We start from the raw sequence: 19,907 nt of genomic DNA on the forward strand, positions 1-19,907 counted from the left end.
CACCACTTCGCTTGGAAGTTGGTTCCAGATCCTAGCTGCCCTGACAGTGAAGTGGTGCCTCCTGATGTCTAATCTGAATTTACCCTCTGCCAGCTTGTGACCATTATTTCTAGTCACATATGAATGTTGATTCATAATCCACTGCTAGTGATGATGGTGCACCTGTGAAACTGTCATATATCAATTGGTTGTATCATGAGAATTTTGGAAAAGAATCCCAGAGAAAGCACTGGCTTATGTAATTTCTGCTCAAATTTTCTTCTTCTTCCTCCCTTTCAAGACTTTTAGCTTTTGTTCTCTTGAGAGGCAAATTATTAAATTAACTGCAAGTTTATAATTTGAGAGTAATGCAGCTGATTGCAGTAAACATTGAAGCAACTGTTTCAGCTTTCCAGGCTAATTAACAACATATCTATATCTATCGTTGCAAAAACAGCAGAGCCAAACAACAGTGAAAAGTAAAAGGAATCTAAAATAGAAACTAATCTATGTTTGAGCTGGATCTTCTTTTTTATAGGTCAAAACATAACAACTAAATCTCAGAACATTTTACATGTGCATGCACAAATAATCCTACATAAACTAGAACAGCCAGAGGTATTTAAATGGGATAAGTATTTGTGTATATATTTATGCAAAAATGTAGTATGGCACAGTCAAATAATCTAGTTAATTATTTGTATATTGAAGAGATTATGACATGATTCATATACTACATCTATTCCATGGGACTAAGTTCTTAGTTCTAAATAATGTTTCCATTATTTTTGTTTCAAATATGGATGTGTAAACAAAGAGCCCCAAATAGAGAAGGTCTGATTTTCAGGGATACTAAGACAGTTTATTGTCTGTTGTCATCAGAAAAAAGGTGAATGCTCCCTACCCATTAAAATCCTATTACTCCTGTCTTAACTCAGTCTCCTATGGTTAATTTTTCAATTTGTACCTCTAATTCATAGTTTCTTAGTGGGTAGGGTTGGAAGGGACCTGAGCAGATCATTAAGTCTGACCCCCTGCCTTGGCAGGAAAAAGTACTGGGGTCAAATGACCCCAGAAAGGTGTTCGTCTAGCCTTGTCTTAAAGACCCTCAGCACCACTTCTCTTGGAAGTTGGTTCCAGACCCTAGCTGCTCTGACAGTGAAGTACCATCTCCTGATGTCTAGCCTGAATCTACCCTCTTCCAGCTTGTGATCGTTATTCCTAGTCACTCCTGGTAGTGCTGGTCCCCTCTGACTTGTTTGTAACAGGCCACTATCCCCCCTCAGCCTACTCTTGTGGAGGCTGAACAGGTTCAGGTCCCTTAGCTTCTCCTCATTGGGCCTGCCCTGCTGCCCCCTGATCATGTGAATGGCCCTCCTCTAGACCCTCTCCATATTGTCCACATCCCTCCTAAAGTGCGGAGCCCAGAACTGAATGTAGTACTCCAGCTGTAGCCTGACCAGTGTCGCATAGAGGGGGAGGATCACCTCCTTGGACCTGCTTGAGATGCATCTGTGGATGTGGTTGGCCTTCCTGATTGCATCTCCACACTACTGGCCCATGTTCATCTTGGCATCAATGATGACTCCAAGATCTTTTTCTGCCTCTGCACTGATGAGAAGGGAGTTCCCCAGCCTGTAGGTATGCTGCAGGTTCTTCCTCCCCAGATGCATCACCTTGCACTTGTCAGTGTTGAAACCCATCCTGTACTCATCCGCCCACCCCTGTAACCTGTCTAGGCCTGATTGCAGCCTATTCCTCCCGTCTATCGTGCCCACATCCCCCCACATCTTAGTGTCATCAGCAAATTTGATCAGGGTGCTTTTTACCCCCTCATCCAAGTCACTGATGAAGATGTTGAACAGTGCAGGCCCGAGGACCGAGCCCTGAGGAACCCCACTGCCCACATCCCTCCAGGTCAAATAAGACCCATCCACCACCACTCTCTGGGTGCAGCCCTCCAGCAGTTAGTGACCCATTTGATTCATCTGAATTAATGCAGTCAGCAGTAAGCAAAACAAGTTTTGAAACAAAAAGAGTGGGTAAAGTGAATGCTTAGGCCCAGATTCTCTGCTTCACTGAAATTCTGCTCCATGCTAAGGAAGGATTGAAGAGTTAGAAAGGTTGTTACAGCTCCTTGAGGTTCAGGTTTGATTTGGATGATGCTGAGCCTCAATGAAGCCACTTGTGGGCTTCTCTAACTTGTGCCAGCTTGTTGAGACACCAGTTCAGCTAAAGTCTAACCATGCCCTGTGGGCCCTGGAGAAGTGGGAGATGAAGAGACCAGCACAAGAGTCAGGCATGACAGCTCTCTCCCAGCTCAGAGCCCCTCTGCTCAGGTGCTACAAAAGTGCTGGAAGACATTAGAAAATCTGGCTTTGCAGACTCTTTTAACATAGTCTTAAGATATAATTATTAAGAATCAAGCATTACCAGTCCTTGTTTAATTGTGAATGCCATACTAGTTATATGGAGTTTATTGTGAAATTCTTGATACAGCTAATGATTTAGGAGGCACCACATTCTAATTCTGCTGGTGGTTTCTGCACCTATAAATCTCTAGTTACTTTCAGGCTGCCAGCTGTGGGTAAGGATGAAAGATATTACAATGCTTCTGGATCGTATTCATTGAGTAAGCTCCTTGATACATTTCCACACTATAAACATTTAATGAGATTTGGTCCCAACAGACTATTTACTATATCAATTTATTTCATGGCACTGTTTTTGCAGGAGCAAGATAGAGCAAAGGTTATTCTGAGTCCTCAACCAATGCAACTTTCTGCAAATAAAGGGAAGTGCAACCATTTAATTTATAAAATCATTAAAAAAAGGTTAAATGCTCAATAAATTCTGCTTTATCTAGTTCATACAGCCTCGGCTCCTGTTTGTGTTACTTATGCAAGAAATAAATATAAAACTCAACGAACAAGAGACATTTTACAATAGTCTGAGCTATATTCTTACATTTCTAACTAAAAACAAATTCAGCTGAACAAAACGATTTCTAATCTTTCTCTAAATGAAAAGGGGGGAGAAGTAGGTGGCAGAGGAACAGTCTGCGTGGTCTCCCCTGCACTTCCCAAAGCCACATACTGCGGGTCCCCATGCACCACCCCTGCCATACCATCTCCCCCATGCATCCCCCAACCTAAGCCCTCTTGATCGGGGGTAGGAAGCAGCACAGCTCCACCTTCAACCCCGAGCCTGAGGCCAAAGCTGGAACTGAGCTGCCACCTGCCCCAGGCCAGTACTCATATCTAAGACAAGACTTTTTTATTCCACATGTTGACTGGGGGGGAAAAAACTTGTCTTGGGTTTAAGTATGTACAGTAATATAACTGGTGAGAAAACTGCAAAATGTCCTAATGTAAGAAAGGCTAAAAAGAAAACAATTTCTTTCTAAACTTATTGCCTGGCTCAACGGCATATGTAAATATATATATATTTTAAATCTCCCTACCATTAAAGCCTTCTTCTCATATGTAGCACTCTAATGAGTGCTCACTGGACCAGCAGAACTCAGATGAACAGCAATACAGAAGCATTTCAGTTTGAAGTGGGAAGGATTTGTCACCCACTCTAAAGGCATCCCACCTGCATCTTATAGCAATTTATAAAGAACCACATTCCTGTCATTCTGGGAGAAAAGCAATATTAGAGTTCAATTTTGCAAAGTAAAGTACTCCCATTGACATGTAACAAACCCCCCAGTTTATTTGTTTGGGTTTTTTTCATTTAAAATGCATTCCCTCCCCTTCCGCAACCATTTCTGACTTTGTCCCCTCTCTCTATTCCCTATAGATAAGTATAAGTAAGTTAAGACGTAGGATAAGCTTTAACATTTTATTTTAGGTAGTAAGTTTTATTTCTCTCCCCTCTGCAAATAAGTGCCCTGCTATTTTGATATAGATATCCACTGTTTTGTAAGTGATAATTATTATGTTTGTATTGGTTTTTTTTACTGCTTTTATATTGTGTGATTACTGTTTTAGGCCTATATATATAAGTTAGCATAAGTCATGTAAAGTTTCCATCTTGTAATGCCAAGACTCCATCCTATCCCCATGCCCGGTTGTGTAACCTGACTCACACCTACCCCTCCTATGTAACTTGGTTCCTGAATGAATGGGGATGAATGAGGGTGCTTGAGAGACAATGGCAGTAGGTCTAAAAATAGCTCCTTCTGAATGACCAAACTATCAACACCAATACCTGGACCAACGATCCAGCCCTTGGAACCACCCTCAGCATTCAAGAAACAAAAGATGAGGCAACCCACCATTGTGTCAAGGCTGTACATGCTCAGTAAGAACAGCTGGAACCCTCTGGAACAGGACTGACCTTGCCTGGACAGGCCCTCCCCATAGGAGATCAGATGTAGTCTGCCCCATAAAAAGGGATAGTGAAGGCTGACTCCTTAGAACACCCTCTCCATCTGGACCAGTACCATGCCACACCACCTATCTACCCAGAGGCCCTGCCAGCAACCCCCCTCTGGACAACATCAGCTGGACAAGGATCCCTTTCCAGCCTGGATAGGTAGTTATCACCCCCACCCCCTCTTCAACCAAGGACTTGGGCTCTGTTTCTCTTCTCTACTTGGACTCCAACCCTTCTACTCTCTTTCTCCTGCTGCCATTGTGTGTGTGTGTGTAGGAACGAATACTTTATGGGGCTGTGTAGTGAGTTGTCTGTTTAATAAACTTGTTATTTTGAAACCCCGAGTTAGGTTTTTGTCTGTTTCCTGACTGTTTCCTCCTTGTCACCACTTATCTGCCCCCCCAGTCTCTAAGCTTTCGGCCTGTTTCCAGCCCCAAGCTCCCAGGTTTCTGCCTCTCTCTCTCTTTCCTAGCTGTCTCCTCCTTGCTACCACTTATCTGCCCCCCCAGTAGTTCAGCTGTCTGCCTCAGTTTCCAGCCCCAGTTTACCTTAAGTAACTCCAAGCCTCAGTTCCTCAGTCTGCTTCTCTGTAGTCCACCAGTTCTAATCCCATCTGGCATCTTTCACTCCCTATACTTTAACTCTCTCTCTCTCACCTTAAACTTGCCCCATGTATCCCAGGTACCCCAAACACACATATACATACTTTACCATTCAAGTTAGGAACTTACCTAAGTGTAGGTGCATTGTATGTGTGAACTGGTGAGTTTGTGTGTATGTCTGTATATATATATAGAGAGAGAGAGAGAGAGATGTCATTGTGTACATGATATATGAATTGTACTTAGTGTGCAAGTATGGACAATTGATTTTTGCCTAACTTTTGGGGTGTATAGTGTATGTGCTTGAATTGGTGATAGGCATGCATGTGCCTAGGCTAGTTTAGATGTGTACATGCCTGAGTTGGTAGTGTGTCTGTATATGCACCTACTTGATTTGTGTGTTTGTATATGTGCAATTGCATCACACCCTCCTGTCTACCAGCACAATATTGAGATCCTGAGAGTTGGCCTGACCCCACAGGGCAACAGACATGGTGGGAGTTGAGAACACTTGGCATTGTGTGAGATGGGGTGGAGAAAATATGGCCCCTAGGCCAGATTCAGCCAACCAATTGATTGGATCTGGCCTCCAGCTGCCCCTGCAGCACTCTGTAGGGGGATGAGCCTTGCATAGGGTAGCCAGCACTGTGCTCCCATCCACGTCTTCCAGCCCCAGGCAGTACACACAGCTTACTGGTGGGACTGCAGGAACCTGAGTGCTGCTCAGCAACCCTCACTTCCAGCAGCAACTCCTCCTCATGCCCCTGGCCCTACTACACTGCTCCATGTGGAGGAAACCTGCAGCCAGATGGCTCCTGCCCCATTGTGCAGGCCTCCAGCTCCAACTCCCAGCTGTCTTTCACCCACTTTTCCCACTTGGCAGAGTGAAAGGCAGCCAGCAGTCAGAGCCAGAGCCCCATGTGCTGGGGCAGGAGCTGCCCAGCTGCAGCTTCCCCCCCATCCAGAGTGGCACAACAGGGGCAGGGGCAGGAGGAGGATCCACCAATGGAGGTGAGGGGAACTCAGCAGCACCTGGGCAGGTGCAGCCACACTGGGAGCAGCCCTGTTGGTAAGCTGTGAACACTGTCCAGGACCAGGGCTGGCAGGCGTGGGGAGGAACACTGCATGGGCATGCCAGAGCAGGTAGATCTCAGCCCCTGCAGAGCACCTCAGGGGCAGCCATGGGCTGCAATGCTTGGGTGAGCTCTGCTGCATTTTCCCCCTTCCTATTCCTCCCTGCCCTCACCCCCAGCCAGCTCTCAGAACCTAGAACCCAGGCAGCACCCCCCCTCCACACACACACCCCCCCCACATGCACACTTACCCCCCCATCCCATACGCACCAGCCCACATAGCCACCCCCTCATACACCCCCCACAGGGCAGAGGTGTGCAGGAAGCAGATTGTAGTCTGCCCCAGGCCCCAGACCCACAAGTCCCTACCCACAGAACCAGGGATCTGCCCCAGCCCCACACGTCCCTGCCCTGTGATCCTGGGGTCTCTATGGAAACTGGCCAGGAGCCATACAGGCAGGATGTGCAGTTGGACAGACAGGGAGCTGCCTACAGGGCCAGGATCACGGGGCAATGACAGCACAGGTCTGGGGCCCAGGACAAAGCCACAATCCACTATCTGCATACCCTTGCCCATGGAACCCATTCCTTCTGCAGGAGCATGAGGACAGCAGATCACAGCTCTGTCCTGGGCCCCAGCCCTGTGCAGTCACGTCTCTGTGACCCCACCCAACAATTCTGGCCTCACCCACTCATCCATCTCCCAAACACTGCTCTTAGCCCACCCATGACTCCATCTAACATAGGGAGTTGTGGGAGAGTTGTTGGGGGGGGGGAAGTTGCTGACCCAGACCACAACAAGTCATCAAAACTCCCTTTCTGGCCCCCAGCCATAAATAATTGCTCACCCTAGTCTAAGACCAGGCCCAAAGTGCTAAGGTAGTGACTACTTAAATAAAAAGGGAAAATGTGCAGATAGGAAAAATTAAAGTTCCAGGACAGCTCAGAGCAGACACAGACAGTGAAAATCTCACCCAGATAACTAGAGTGTATTGGCAACACAGACTTCCCTTAAGTAGTTGTTTAACCACTGAAAGTAGAAACAGAGATTCTGTGTAAATAGATGCTATCTGTTCACCAAAAGTTCACCAAATGACAATAACAGAAAAGAGCATCATGCAATTGCTAAAGTTTTCTTCTGTGTAAATTATATGATTCCAGAGACCGGCACTGGGATATTGACCTTGTATTTCTAATAGACTAGTTCAGCAGTTCCCAAATTCTGACAGATAGCACACCACCAATTTAAAATGATACAAACTTAAGTACCACCAGCAAAATTTTCAGTTCAATCTTAAGGACCCACAACAACATTTTTTGTCATATAAAGTAATTATAATGAATCTGTTAACGCATACCACTGACAAGTTGTCTCCGTACCACTGATGATACACGTACCACAGATTGAGAACTGGTGTACTAGTTCAAATTCAGGCAATAGTGACCAAAACTGTCATCATCTGATTATCTGGTTGGTATCATCTGCAAAATGAACTTGTTGGCTTCTCCAGGTTCTAGAGGATAGGGTAACACACAAACACACTGCTGTCTTCAGCAATACCATTAAAATTAATTCTATGCCTTGTGGTCAGTGTTAAAGAAGTCAAAAACTGAACAGGCATGGAGATCTAACTACAACTTTTTTCCAAAAGAAATGGTCCCTCTAAGGTTTGGATTGATACATGCTGGGGAGACTATATGTCCTGCTAATGCACACAGTGTGAATATACAAAACTTGAGTTTCTAATATATTCAATCCGCCACTTTTAAAATAGTATTGTTCATTTAAAATAAATTAAGTAATTTGCCTGAGTTAGCTGCAGTGCTACATGTTTATATATTTACCTACCTCAAACTCATCAAGTGCACTTCCTAGCGTAGCAGAATGAGATGTAGGTTGAACTTTATGATTTCTAATTCCTTGAGAAGCATTTGAAATGGCATTGAGAGCGTTCTGTATCTCATTACAAACTGAGTCCTTACTGGCTGTAAGTGATGCAACATCTGAATGTTCCAAACAAGCTGAACAAATTGAATGTAGAAGAGAAGAATTTTCCTTCAAAGAAGCACGTGCTGCTGCAATTTCATCTCGCTGATTGCTAGATTTCAAATCCTGTCAGCAAAAGAACATGTTTTTTAAAAAGCACTTTAAAATTGACACGTAATGTAGAAAGAAATTATTTCAATCTGCACTGTATTTGCTAAAGTAAACACTGAGTTAAACTCAAAGATTGATTTACTACATGTTTTGTGCAGTACATTTTATTATTTATTTATAAAACAGCTTGGATGAAAGCAAAACGTAACGTGGGGGAAAGGATATATTGGAATGGGGAGGGAGGAAGGGATTAATTCAGAATGAGCAAAACTTCTGCTACCAGTTTCAAACTCTGAGCTTAAGAATAAAAAAAGAGCCGCAAGAGTGTTTAGGACAATGAGAAGGGAGCTGTGAACAACTGAATCTAAAGTAAACTGAAGTCCACAAGAGCCTTTTCAATTATTTTCATGGGTATTGCATCAGGCCCTAAATGCATTATTTAGAAAAATATTGCTGTACCCACTTCCTGTGGCATAAATTTATAGCTGGAGAGTGGGACATTCAATACTGAATGAACAGCTTCTAGCTTATTTTTGGTGGTTTGTTCAGGCAATTATTGCCCCAAATCTTACTTCCTCAGACCAATTTGGAAGTCTAAGGGGGAAAGAAAGGAAGTGACAACTTACATAGAAGCAGATTATCGCTGCCTTTGCTTATTGTTTTCTTAGAACAAGCTGAATTATCTTCAAGGGCAGATTAATATTTAATACTTAAAAAAAATTATCAATAACCTATTATATAAATAAATGACCACATTCCAAGAATCAGTTTTTCACTGAGCACACTCCCATCCTCATTCAGCTACACCTCATACCTCAGCAGGTGTCTGCATTTTGTCTAGTGGACACAGAGCCAAAAATATGCTTTTTCTTTTAAAAGCATTACGAATAAAGATTGGGAAACAAAACTCCAATTATGCAAATAGCTACTTAAAGCCACAAAGTTCAGGAGTAGTTAGTGATTTTGCCCTCCCCCCCCCTTATAACTGTACAAAACAGACAGATGGCTCCTTGTTTATATTGTGTTGCAAGGCCTGAAGATACAATGTTAAATCAAGGCAACCTTTCAGTTCATCTTAATTGTTACTGTTCTTAAGAATTCTGTACTTAGTTGGATTGTATCATAACCCAGCAAGCAACCAAAACCTTTTGTCCTTTCTATAGCAGAATTTTCTTTATAAGTAACCATTAAGAATTTCCTCTGAGTAAAGTCTCTAGGATTTAACCAAGTCTGATTAAGAAAATAAAAAATCACAATTAAGCAAGAGACAAACACTGTATACAAGATTTAAGGATAGTATTGCAGCTATTGGTAGCTCTGCACACAATTAAGTGTACTTTTCTAGGGAGACTACAGGACTTTTAGGAGTTTTCTAATGAATTTTGTCACTGTGCCCCTCCCCCCCAATTATTTATTAATTATGGCATAAATGGCAAACGTGCTACATGTGCACCTATCTAAAAATAGCAAACCAGCCATGAAAATGTCCCACATATAACATAGAACATTTTTGTAGCTGTTATGCATGGTGTTATAAGTTGAACACATGGCACGTCTGGAGCTGATTGTCAGTCCTGGTCTTTATACACCAGGATTTGAACTTGGCCTAGGCTCCAAAACTGCACTGGGAAAGCATAAGGTCATGCCAGGCTTTAGGCATCCAGGTTTCAACTTACTGGTACAGAGGGAGCCCAGGATCATGAACCCAGGCTCCTCTGCACTGGCAAGTAGAAAGGGAATGATTGGGATTTGATCCTTGATCCCAAAAGTCACTCTTTCTGCCATGTACATGTGGTATGGCAAGAGGAGCCATTTTGGGAACCGGGGATCAGAGCCCATTGCATCTTGAAATGAGCATGTGCCAGGGGCCTACGTAGATGCTTCAAACTGTCAGAAACTGTTTTATTCCACAATTACATTTTTAAATTCTGTTCTTTCCAGTTATTGCTTTGGCTAGACCATTTGATACCCAAATAATGTTTTGAGCAATACACCTTTCAACATCTTTGTCTAGATTCTATTAGAGCTATTACAGGAGTAGCCAATTATTTCAGCTAGAGGGCCACTTAATGAGTTTTGGTGAGCTGTTGAGGGCCACACAAAATCTTTCTGAAGAGATTATTTTAACAAAATACAGATAAAATGATAAATTGCATACTAAAAGTCAGAAATCTACCATACCATATTTTAATTTTATTTCAAAAAATATTTTTGCCCTGATTTTGGGGGGAGGGGGGTTGGGGGGGTGAGCTGTTGAGGGAATTGCATGAAAGCTCAAAATAAAGTATTACTCTTGTATATTGTGTGGGGGGTTGGGTGTGGTTGTGTATATGGAGGAGTGGGGAGGGGGGTGCACATGTGTGTGGGTGGCTGCTCACATGCTAGGTCCCTGCAGCCAGCTGGGAGTGGGGTGGCTGGAGACAGAGGCAGAAGGCCTGTGCAACAGAGCTTGCCCAGGTGCTGAAGTGCAGGTGCAATCTGCCCCACCACCCCCTCAATCCGGCCTAGCGCTGCCGCCCCTGAAACAATCCACATGGGGCCGAGTCTCCACCTGCTCCTGCCGGGGGTACCCCACACCATGCTTCTGCCTGCACCCACCCCACACTTTCCAGACAGTATCACCCCAGCCCCTGCTTGTCAGTGGGGCTGCTGCTGCAGCCATCCAAATATTGCCCAGCTCTTCATGCCCCAAGTGGATCCTCCTCCTCCTGCCCCTGCTGTGGAGACAGGAGATGCCAAGCATTACTCATGCAGCCGCAGCTGCACCAGGAGGAACCCCACTGGGAAGCTGTAAGCACTGGCTGGTGCCATCAGCAGGTGTGGGTGGCAGCACGGTAGGTCTCAGCCTCATGTGGAGTACTGCAGGGGCAGCCACAGGCCAGATGCAATCAATTGGCAGATGCCCGCCTGCAGGCTCAATGCAATCAATTGGCAAGATGGATCCAGCCCACAGGCCATATTTACTCCATCCCTGACTTATTAGATGTGAAAATGGATTCAGGCATTTACATTTGACCTTATTCCACCCTTGTCAAGATCCTGAAAAGCTGCCGGTATGAAAGGTAAGGGAGTTCTCTTCCTCCTTGCTGTTTTTTTTATGACTTAGTTTTAAGGGTGAGATTACTATGTATTACAGAAGTAGATACATTAATGGATTTTCAGGGATTTGAAAAGGGCAGAAAAGAATCACAGTTAGGCATCTAATCCCTCAGACGTCCAATATATGAAATAGGATCTGGCCCCTAATCTCCATAAGTGTGTCCACACATGCAGTCATGTGCTCTTGCATAAGCTCAAATAGAAGCAGTGCAAATCTGAGCCAGGGCTTTTTGCCTCAGCACACATGACTGGACATGCACTTTGGTGTGGAGCAAATTCTGCCATTTGGGGCAAAATAACCCTGCCTGGCTCCTCTCAGATCTGCTGCTGGGGGGGGCTAGAGGATGGGGCCTAGCATCTGTGCTGGCCCCAGCAGTATAAAAAGCTGCCCTGGCAAATACCTCAGGGCCACTCAGAAGCTTCTGGGGCCCAGCCAATTGGTCCCTGGGGACACTACCTGTTGTGCCAGCTGGACTGATGAAGCAGCCCTGACAGTTTCCTGTACCCTCTACCCACTGCAGCAGTCTGGTAGTGGGGATTGCAGCTTGGCTGTGACCTGCTGCCACCTTCAACAGCATGTGGTCCCAAGGCCACATGCCTGCCAGACCTGGATGGGAACTGCATGGCCATTAGAGGCATCTGTACATCTGGGCCAGTTGTCAGTGGGCTGTGGCTACACAGTTGGCCTTTGTGCGACATTGCTGCCATTTGTGCCACCTCCCAGCCATCTAGGCAGCTATCGCCCAGATGTTCTCAGTATGGTGGCCTGCTTTGAACTGTCAAAGTGTGTCATCCTGGCTCCAAGTGGCCAGGAGGTCAGCCACCTCAAGCTGGGTCCCATGTGCCAGCTCTGACTAGGCTTCTCTGCCTGGGTCCTGCCACTTGGCTCACCAGCAGGAATTCTGGTGGTCCCTATTTAAAAACTGCAAAATCCTTGATAAAAAAATCCCAAAGTCACTCTTTAAAATACTCCCAAGTCCATATTCTTCCACAAGTAAAACAAAAGACCACTAGATATATATAGAGATGAGAGAGAGAAAGACATAAAATCAGTTGGACAATTTTTTTTATATATATTTACAACTTTATAAACTAGTTATAAACTAATCAGGGGGGATCAGCAGGCATTGGGGGAGTCACTGTTTCCCCGAGCACCGCCAGGAGTGACCAGGAATAACGGTCACAAGCTGGCAGAGGGTAGGTTTAGGTTAGATATCAGGAGGTGCTACTTCAGTGGTGCAGGCTTCTACCCTGGAGGTGTTTAAGAGGAGGTCAGATGAAGATCTTGCTGGGGTCATTTGACCCCAGTATTCTTTCCTGCCATGGCAGGGGGTCGGACTAGATGATCTGCTCAGGTCCCTTCTGACCCTAGAAACTATGAAACTATGAAACTTTAAAGCAATTTGGAAGCCTACCAATGCCTCCATCATCCTGATAAAATAAATCCTAAATATCTATATGTTTTGTTGGGGTTTTTTTGGTTTCCTTATCACATGGTGGGTGCATGATAGGGGGATGTGAGGTTTGCAGGAGGGTATGCGAAGGGGGTGGAGGATGTGGGTGGGTGTGTGGGTGGGTGTGAAGGGATGTGCAGAGGCTGGAGATCAGTGTCTGGGTAGGTGTGGGGGGACTGCATGTGGGAGGACTGTGTTGGGGGGGCTACTTAGAAGGGCTGAGTCCCTTGCCCCCCCACAGGGAAAAGCCCCCACACACAGCACATGGACTGCCCTCCCACAGGGTCCCAGCCCCCCCTGAGAGCTATAGCACTCCGTCTAGAGCACCCCACCCAGACGAGCAGGAAAATGAGCAGGGGCTGGAGATGAGAAGAGGATGGAGCAGAAGGCTGAAGATGAGCAGAGGAACATCTCTAGCTCATCTCCAGGGCCTCATCTCTATCCCCCTCCTCCAGGGGCTCATCTCCAGCCCCTCCCCTCCATCACTGTCCCACCCAGCCTCTGCCTCCTGGCACTCAAAAAGCGGGGGATGTGGGGTATTCATGGCAGAGCCCCTCCATGTGGCATGGGGTGGGGGGGCAGCAGCGACTGGCCCCAGCTGCCTGGCACCTATGCAGCAGCTGTCCCATGGTACAGGTGAAGCATGACTCGGCACACATTGTCTGGGAGCTAGGGCATCTCCAGCTGTCACCCAGAGCCCCAGTGGCCCAAGCTCCCAGAAATTGTGGGGAGTCATGCTGCACCCATGCTACAGGGCAGCGGCAGCATGAGTTCCAGGCAGCTGGGTCCAGTCCCTACTGCCCCACGCTGTCCCACACCACATGGTGGGGCTCTGCTATGAGTTCCCAGTGGCCTCTATGGCTGCTGCTACAGCTGGTAAGCATGGGGCTTTTTTTTTTTTTTTTGAGTACCTGTAGGCTGGGGCACCCAGCAGGGAGCTGGGAGCAGGTGGGCCAGCGACTGGGGACTGGGGGAGTGAGCAGGTGATGGGTCTGGGTGGCAGGGTGATCAGGGGAGCGAGCAGGGGCTGGCCCTGAGCAAGGGTCCCCTCATGGTCCCCTCTCCCCTTCTCAAGCCCCCTCCACCTCCTACTTACCCGGCACAAAGCCCAGGTCTCAGTTTTTGCCACCTGCAGCACTGTTTGCCTTGCACAGGCAGGCAGTATGATTCAGCACTGGGGCAAGGCCCAGCCATAGAGATGCTCCGGCTGGCTACCAGAGTGTCTCTGTGGAGGACCCAAGCCACTGGTTGCCTCAGGGCATGGTCTGGGACTGTGTTATGTCCTGCTGTTTTGCAGCACATTTTTTGACCCCATATCCAGGGCGTCTAATTTTGCACCCACACTGCAAATTTACAGTGTGGGGAATGTTTTTTTATTCCTCCACATACCCCTTGCAGCATCTCAAAGGGGTTTGAAATGCTGCAAGAGGCATGTGCGCGCTCCTCTGGACACACCCCTTGTCTCCATAAATGTAGTCTTTTTCCCATACATGTTGCTGATGAAAACAATGTTCATTCCCAGATTGGTGTGGTTCTCATATATGTCATCCACATATTATAGATTTTACTTCTGAATGGCCCCCCATATTTAAAGTTAAATATTTATAAGTGCTTGAGCTTTTCTTGAAAGACACAGCCCAAATAAAATTAGACTTTTACTAAGACTTCAATGTCCTTGCTAAAGCAAGCTTGTCTCTACAACATTTGAAATTAAATCCTATATAATTGAATCATTATCTTCAATTTAAATGCAGTTAGCTTAGTTACATATCCTTGAACATCATCTGTTTCTTTATGTCCTATATGCATTGTGATCCCACCATCACTGATCATTGACTTTATCTCCTAGTATTCCTTTCTTCATCTATTTCCTAAAGCTGCACTTCATTAAAAGTATCTTCTTTTTCATTATACCTATAAAGTTCAAGATTCTACTGTGCGAAGATGAATTCCATTTATGACTCACTCATTTACTTCATCTGTATCTAGTGTTAAAATTTAAAAAATTTTTTTGCTTGGAGTGGACCCAAAGCATTTGTTACGTGTTAGGACTGTTTATCATTTTAACCCCTTTTAATACATAGCTATTTTCAAATGAAAAACTGAGACTTTCATTCTGCCATTTCTAAAGCAAAACATCTGAACTTTTCTGAATGTTTCCCATGTATTCAAGCAGAAGCTATTCACTGAATTTGACCAATCCTTGTAAATAGCTGTGTCCCCTGCCTGCCAAATAAATTTTGACAAATTTACAATTTGCCAAATAAACCGTCCACCTCTACTCTTAAAGTTGCCAGTGAATCATTTTGGCAGCTTTAAATAAAATTGGTCTCAACCATTTGAAACATACAAGCTAATTTACTTTTATCTTGCAGTGATGTATTGTTAATCTGTAGATTAAGTTGCTATTAATTGTGTGTGTTTTCTTTGTATTTCTATATAAAATGCCTTTATTAAAAACCAAGATCATATTCATGCCATTTCTTACATGAAGTACTTTTATTGCCCCCTGTGAGGTCTTTAAAATAAGCTCAGATGGTCATAAAACTATGCTAGCAATTTCCTCATTTTCAATTCCAATACTTGGTTATTTCATTCTTCATCGATTCTTCTGAAGTTTCCCCTGATATTTTCCATGTTATTATATATTATTCTCTTTCTAAAGAGAATAATATATTAGTCACAGGCAATCAGAGAACTTTTCACAATTGGCTAACCATAGCAGTTTTTGTGGGTTTGGAGGGGTTTTTTGTTTGTTTTTGTTTATTCCTTATATTACAACAGAATCACAAACGTTATCACCCAATTATCCCATCTACCTGTGGGAAACCAATATATATATAGGATCAGATTCTCTTCCACATACTAGATGTGCAGGTGCACTTAGGTGCCTACGTGAGATGTTCAGACAAGGTTCTTCGGGTAAATCTGATATCTTTTAATAGATCAACTCATGTTTTCACTTTGCTGAGTTCTTTAAAAAGGTGGATGGATCCCTCCTCCTGCTCCTCACTGCTTTTCGTGACTCAGTTTAAGGGCAAAAGGATAATGTGTTACTAAAGTAGAAACAATAGAGGTTGTCATGACTTGTACGGGTTAGAAAAGAATCACCCAGCACTCCAAACTTACTGGGATGCTCAATATGTGGAACAGAATTAGGCCAATAACATGGAAATGTAACGCACAGGAAAAAAACAAACAAGAAAAGGATTGTAGGCATTTAGTTTCCTCTCCTTTTACTTTTCTCCTCCAGTTTTTACTACAGGCTTTTGAAGAACATAGTACAACAGTTTGATTCCCTTAACTGGCAGAATGAGCATGTTTTTATTTTGCCTCTTCCCTTGGCTCCACTCTCTCATCTACTCCCTTACTACATGCTGCTTTCAACCCTATATCAAAGAAAAGCTAGCTTTAGAAGATGCTAATAATTTTATTTTTGCTAAACTATTGGAAGTAGCTCTCATCACTGACATTTAGGTGCATGTGAAGTATACCACACAGCAAAATGATAGGAAGCAATAAAAAGAAAATAATGGATATGTTAAAAACATTACAGAACATTTGAAATAGAAGGATAATAATGCCTACCATTTTATACCCTTCTTCCCCTATTTCTCCATTTTATAGTACCAGAGTAATTAAAAAAAGAAGTAGGAGAAAAACATTTTGAAAGAGAATTCATGTGTAAACTAAATTCAAATGTAAATTTAATTTCAAATGTAAATTCAAATGTGACATTAAATGTGTATAAAAATTCAAATGTAATATTAAGGAGCCATGATAACATTAAGATATTCCAGCACACATGCACAGGTGATGAAAACAGTGAAAGATCTGGTCTGGGTTTTATTTATTGATTAATTGTAATGCACACAGGCATCTCATTCAGAGAAAGTAAGTTCAGAGACACTATGGGTTGATTTCCTAACTATGCAAAGAAGTTATATAAATTCCCATTGTTTACCTAAAAGTTGTTACATAAAATGCATTAGAAATCACGTTTTCTAGAATTCATCAAAGACGAATGATAAGAATATTTCACATTATAGATTCTCTTCCATTATGAACTACTTTGTACATCATTATTTGCTGCTGATCATTAGTTGCTGATCTTAACAAGAGGTTTTAAATATCCAGACCAGAAACTTTTCTGTAACAAGTTCAAGTTACTTAATTTTTATTGGTGTCAATACACAAATTGGCATTAAATACAATACACATTTGGCATGAAAACTAGCACTTACCTAAAAGTCAATTAATAACTTCCATTTGGTGTATTTGCCCTATTTAGTTCCTCTGACAGATTTGGGGAAAAGTTGTATTTTGTGTTGTTCACAACTTAAAGAATGTAATTATGATTAAGCAAGCATTCCGCAATACTGATAGTGCTGATATATACAAAGTTTCCCATTTCATTTTTAAAGAAAATTCTGTACTCTATGTGCTCATTACTTATGCAAGAAATATTGATTCTACTTTAATTTTTGAGTCTTTGAAAGACCTGAATCCATAGATTTCTGTCCTTTTTCACCATAATAGGGCCTTAGGCCCTCGTGAACTCCTGGGTGCCTATCCAAATTGAACTTATAACCTTTTAATGATTTCAACACACAGATGTGAAGCCTGAAGTTCTTATTCAAGGAAGACTAACTGGCTTTAGAGGGAGTTTTGCTCAAATATGTACTATGTGTGAATTAAGATGGACTTCAGGATATGATCACTAGAAAATCCACTGTATTAACCCTTGATGCAGAGTACACTTGTTCATGGTGCTATCGGCCTGTGTGAAAGATACAGAAGAAGGACAAACGTTTGAACATAAAATATAGAAATACTTGTAAAACTGGCACTAATATGAAAGTTAGAGGAAAATGTTCATTACGAGCAGGTCCTAATCATTATTCAGAGATTACACTAAAACAGTGAGATGACCCATTGTAATCTACCTGCCTGAACACAGGCTGGAAATAAAGCGAGGTGGACACCAGGTCAGAAATTTTCCTATTTACGTTCTTAACACTAGTCTCATCACCATATTTGAGTGCCTTCCTCTGATTATCAAATACCCGCCTCCATTCTATGGCCCTTTCCTGCGTCACCTTCACCCGGACAATCAATCTCGTCTGTCTAGGTCCCACGTGCAGACCCCAGAGAATACTTCGGTCGTCTTCCGAGAGACCCCCTAACTCCTCTGCCATGACTTTGAATGACTCTTCAGTGGAGGGGGTCCCCTTTGGAGTTGCCTTCAGGGTCGTCACGTGACTCAGCGTGCACTCATGGGGCTTCAACCTCCCCTGCACCCTGGCCATGCGCCACCCTTGTGAGGCAGGCCTCTTGGTTTTGTTTCTGACTGGCCCCCATGGGTATCTTCTCTGGCCTCTGTGTTGCCTCTCAGTGGCAGTCATCCTGGGTCCCTGGTCAGACTCTGGTGGATGGGTCTGGAGACCCACAGCTTTCAGACCTGTCTTCTCCGGATCCCTTAGTGCCTGCCCCCAGTGGGTTCCTATGCTGCCTCTTTCTCTTCCCTTCCACAAGGTCCCACCAACCCTCACCTGATGCTGAGGACTTCACCCACCTGCCTTCCCTATGGAAGATGGCAATGGACAACCCCTAAGGGGGACTATTAACACGGCCTAGACTCTAAACCCCTCTTCCCTGAAACACCCGTCGTGACACTGAAATGAATTGACCCACCACCGTGGCTACTGGTGAGGAGAAGCCAAAAAAACAAAGAGGGGAAGGACCCCGAAGAGACAGGGTGCTCACTGCAGACTCTGTGCCCCCTCAGTACCCTTGATGCCCTAAGCCTTGGGCACCCTATGGGTCAGAACCCAGGCCTTTGCCCCAGCCAGGGCCCCTCTCTTCACCTCTCTGAGCCCTGCTTTGACTCAGGTCTGTGCCCCCTGTGGCTTGCAGGTAGGCCTGCCTGCTGATCTGCCCTGGGGTTACCACGGGCTCCTTTGCCGGCTCCTTCAGGACTCATCAGGCTTCTCTGACTTGGGGCTTCCTGCTGCTCCTGCTGTTGGCTTACCTGCTGGCTTCCTCGCTGGAGCCTTCAATCCCCGCTGATCCTCAGCTTGGGGCTCTCCTGCCACTCCCACTGCTCTGGCCACTGCCGCTGCCACTGACTCCGCTGGCCTTCCCGCCGGTGTCCCTGGTCACCATCAGGCTTCCCTGGGCCAGGAATTCCCCACTACCTCCCCAGCTGCTGCAGCCACTGCTGCCATCAATGGTCCCGCTACAGCTGCTGGTGCCGGTATCGTTGCCAGTCCCACCCCTGCTGTGGCCACTGCTGCTGTTGCCGCTCCCACTGCAGCTTTTGGTGCCACTGCCAATACCAGTGCCGCTTCCGCGGCTGTCTGCCACTCCGCTGCAGCTGGTCTCCTCCTGACTGGTGGGTTCCCACTGGTTCTCCAGTCCTCCGCTGGGTTCCCGCGCTCTCATAGTTCCCTTCAATCTCTGCCAGGTGATGTCTCCTCATGACGTCACCCAGCCCCAGCTGGATATGGGCATGGCTCACAAACCGTGCAGGAGGTTCCCTGCCCTGAGCTTCCTCACTCCTCCTGGCCCCTGGAACAGGTAAGTCATTATTTTCCCTTTTTCCTCTGGTTGGGGTTTTGCCTCTGGGCAAGGCCCCCCCTCTTCCTAATCCTGTGCCTCTGGCACATCAAAGTTTTATAACTGTCTTTCTGTTAGGGCTGTGTGAAACAGCACCCTTCTGTTTCGACTTCCATTTCAATGGGACAGTGTTTCATTTTGAGTTTCATTTAATTTCAAAACCACTGTTCCATTTTGTTTTGTCAAAACTGTTTCGACGCTGTTTTGACATTTCACCTATAGGCTATAATGGGGACTCACAAAACTGCCTTTAACTTTGTTATTTATTGCCTGATTTAAATGTAGACAGCAGGGAGGGTAGCCTCCACTGAGTCCACAAAGCCTGTCAAGTTTCAAGGAGATAGATGCAGGTGTTTCTAGGAAACTGCACCTCAAAATCTTGAAAGCAAAACTCATGTCACGTGTGTGTAAGGCACAGTGGAGTGAAAACTGCAGACATGCTAGGCCCTGATGAGACCATGAAGCCTGGCAGCTTTCAGGGAGATAGGTGCAGGGATTTCTGGGAAACTGCACCTCAGGCTGCTGACAAGCAAAACTCGTGACATGCATGACACTGTGTGTGTGTTAAGGCACACCCTCACTGGCTCTGGGGCCTCTACAG

At 44.9% G+C, this 19,907-nt stretch overlaps 1 protein-coding gene across 5 annotated transcripts in view; it reads right to left on the reverse strand.

The window, feature by feature from the left end:
• The window catches only part of CTNNA3 (catenin alpha 3), a 1,496,635-nt gene that overhangs the window by 1,106,068 nt on the left and 370,660 nt on the right, over window positions 1–19,907 (reverse strand). For all 5 annotated transcript variants that reach the window (XM_090056878.1, XM_090056880.1, XM_090056877.1 and 2 more), the window contains one exon: window positions 7,887–8,150. In XM_090056878.1, the coding sequence (XP_089913004.1) occupies window positions 7,887–8,150 (264 nt within the window). The remainder of the gene's footprint in view (window positions 1–7,886; window positions 8,151–19,907) is intronic.

Source organism: Crocodylus siamensis, chromosome 7 (genome assembly GCF_052110815.1).
Source record: "Crocodylus siamensis isolate JL-2025a chromosome 7, ASM5211081v1, whole genome shotgun sequence".
NCBI classification, from domain to species: Eukaryota; Metazoa; Chordata; order Crocodylia; family Crocodylidae; genus Crocodylus; species Crocodylus siamensis.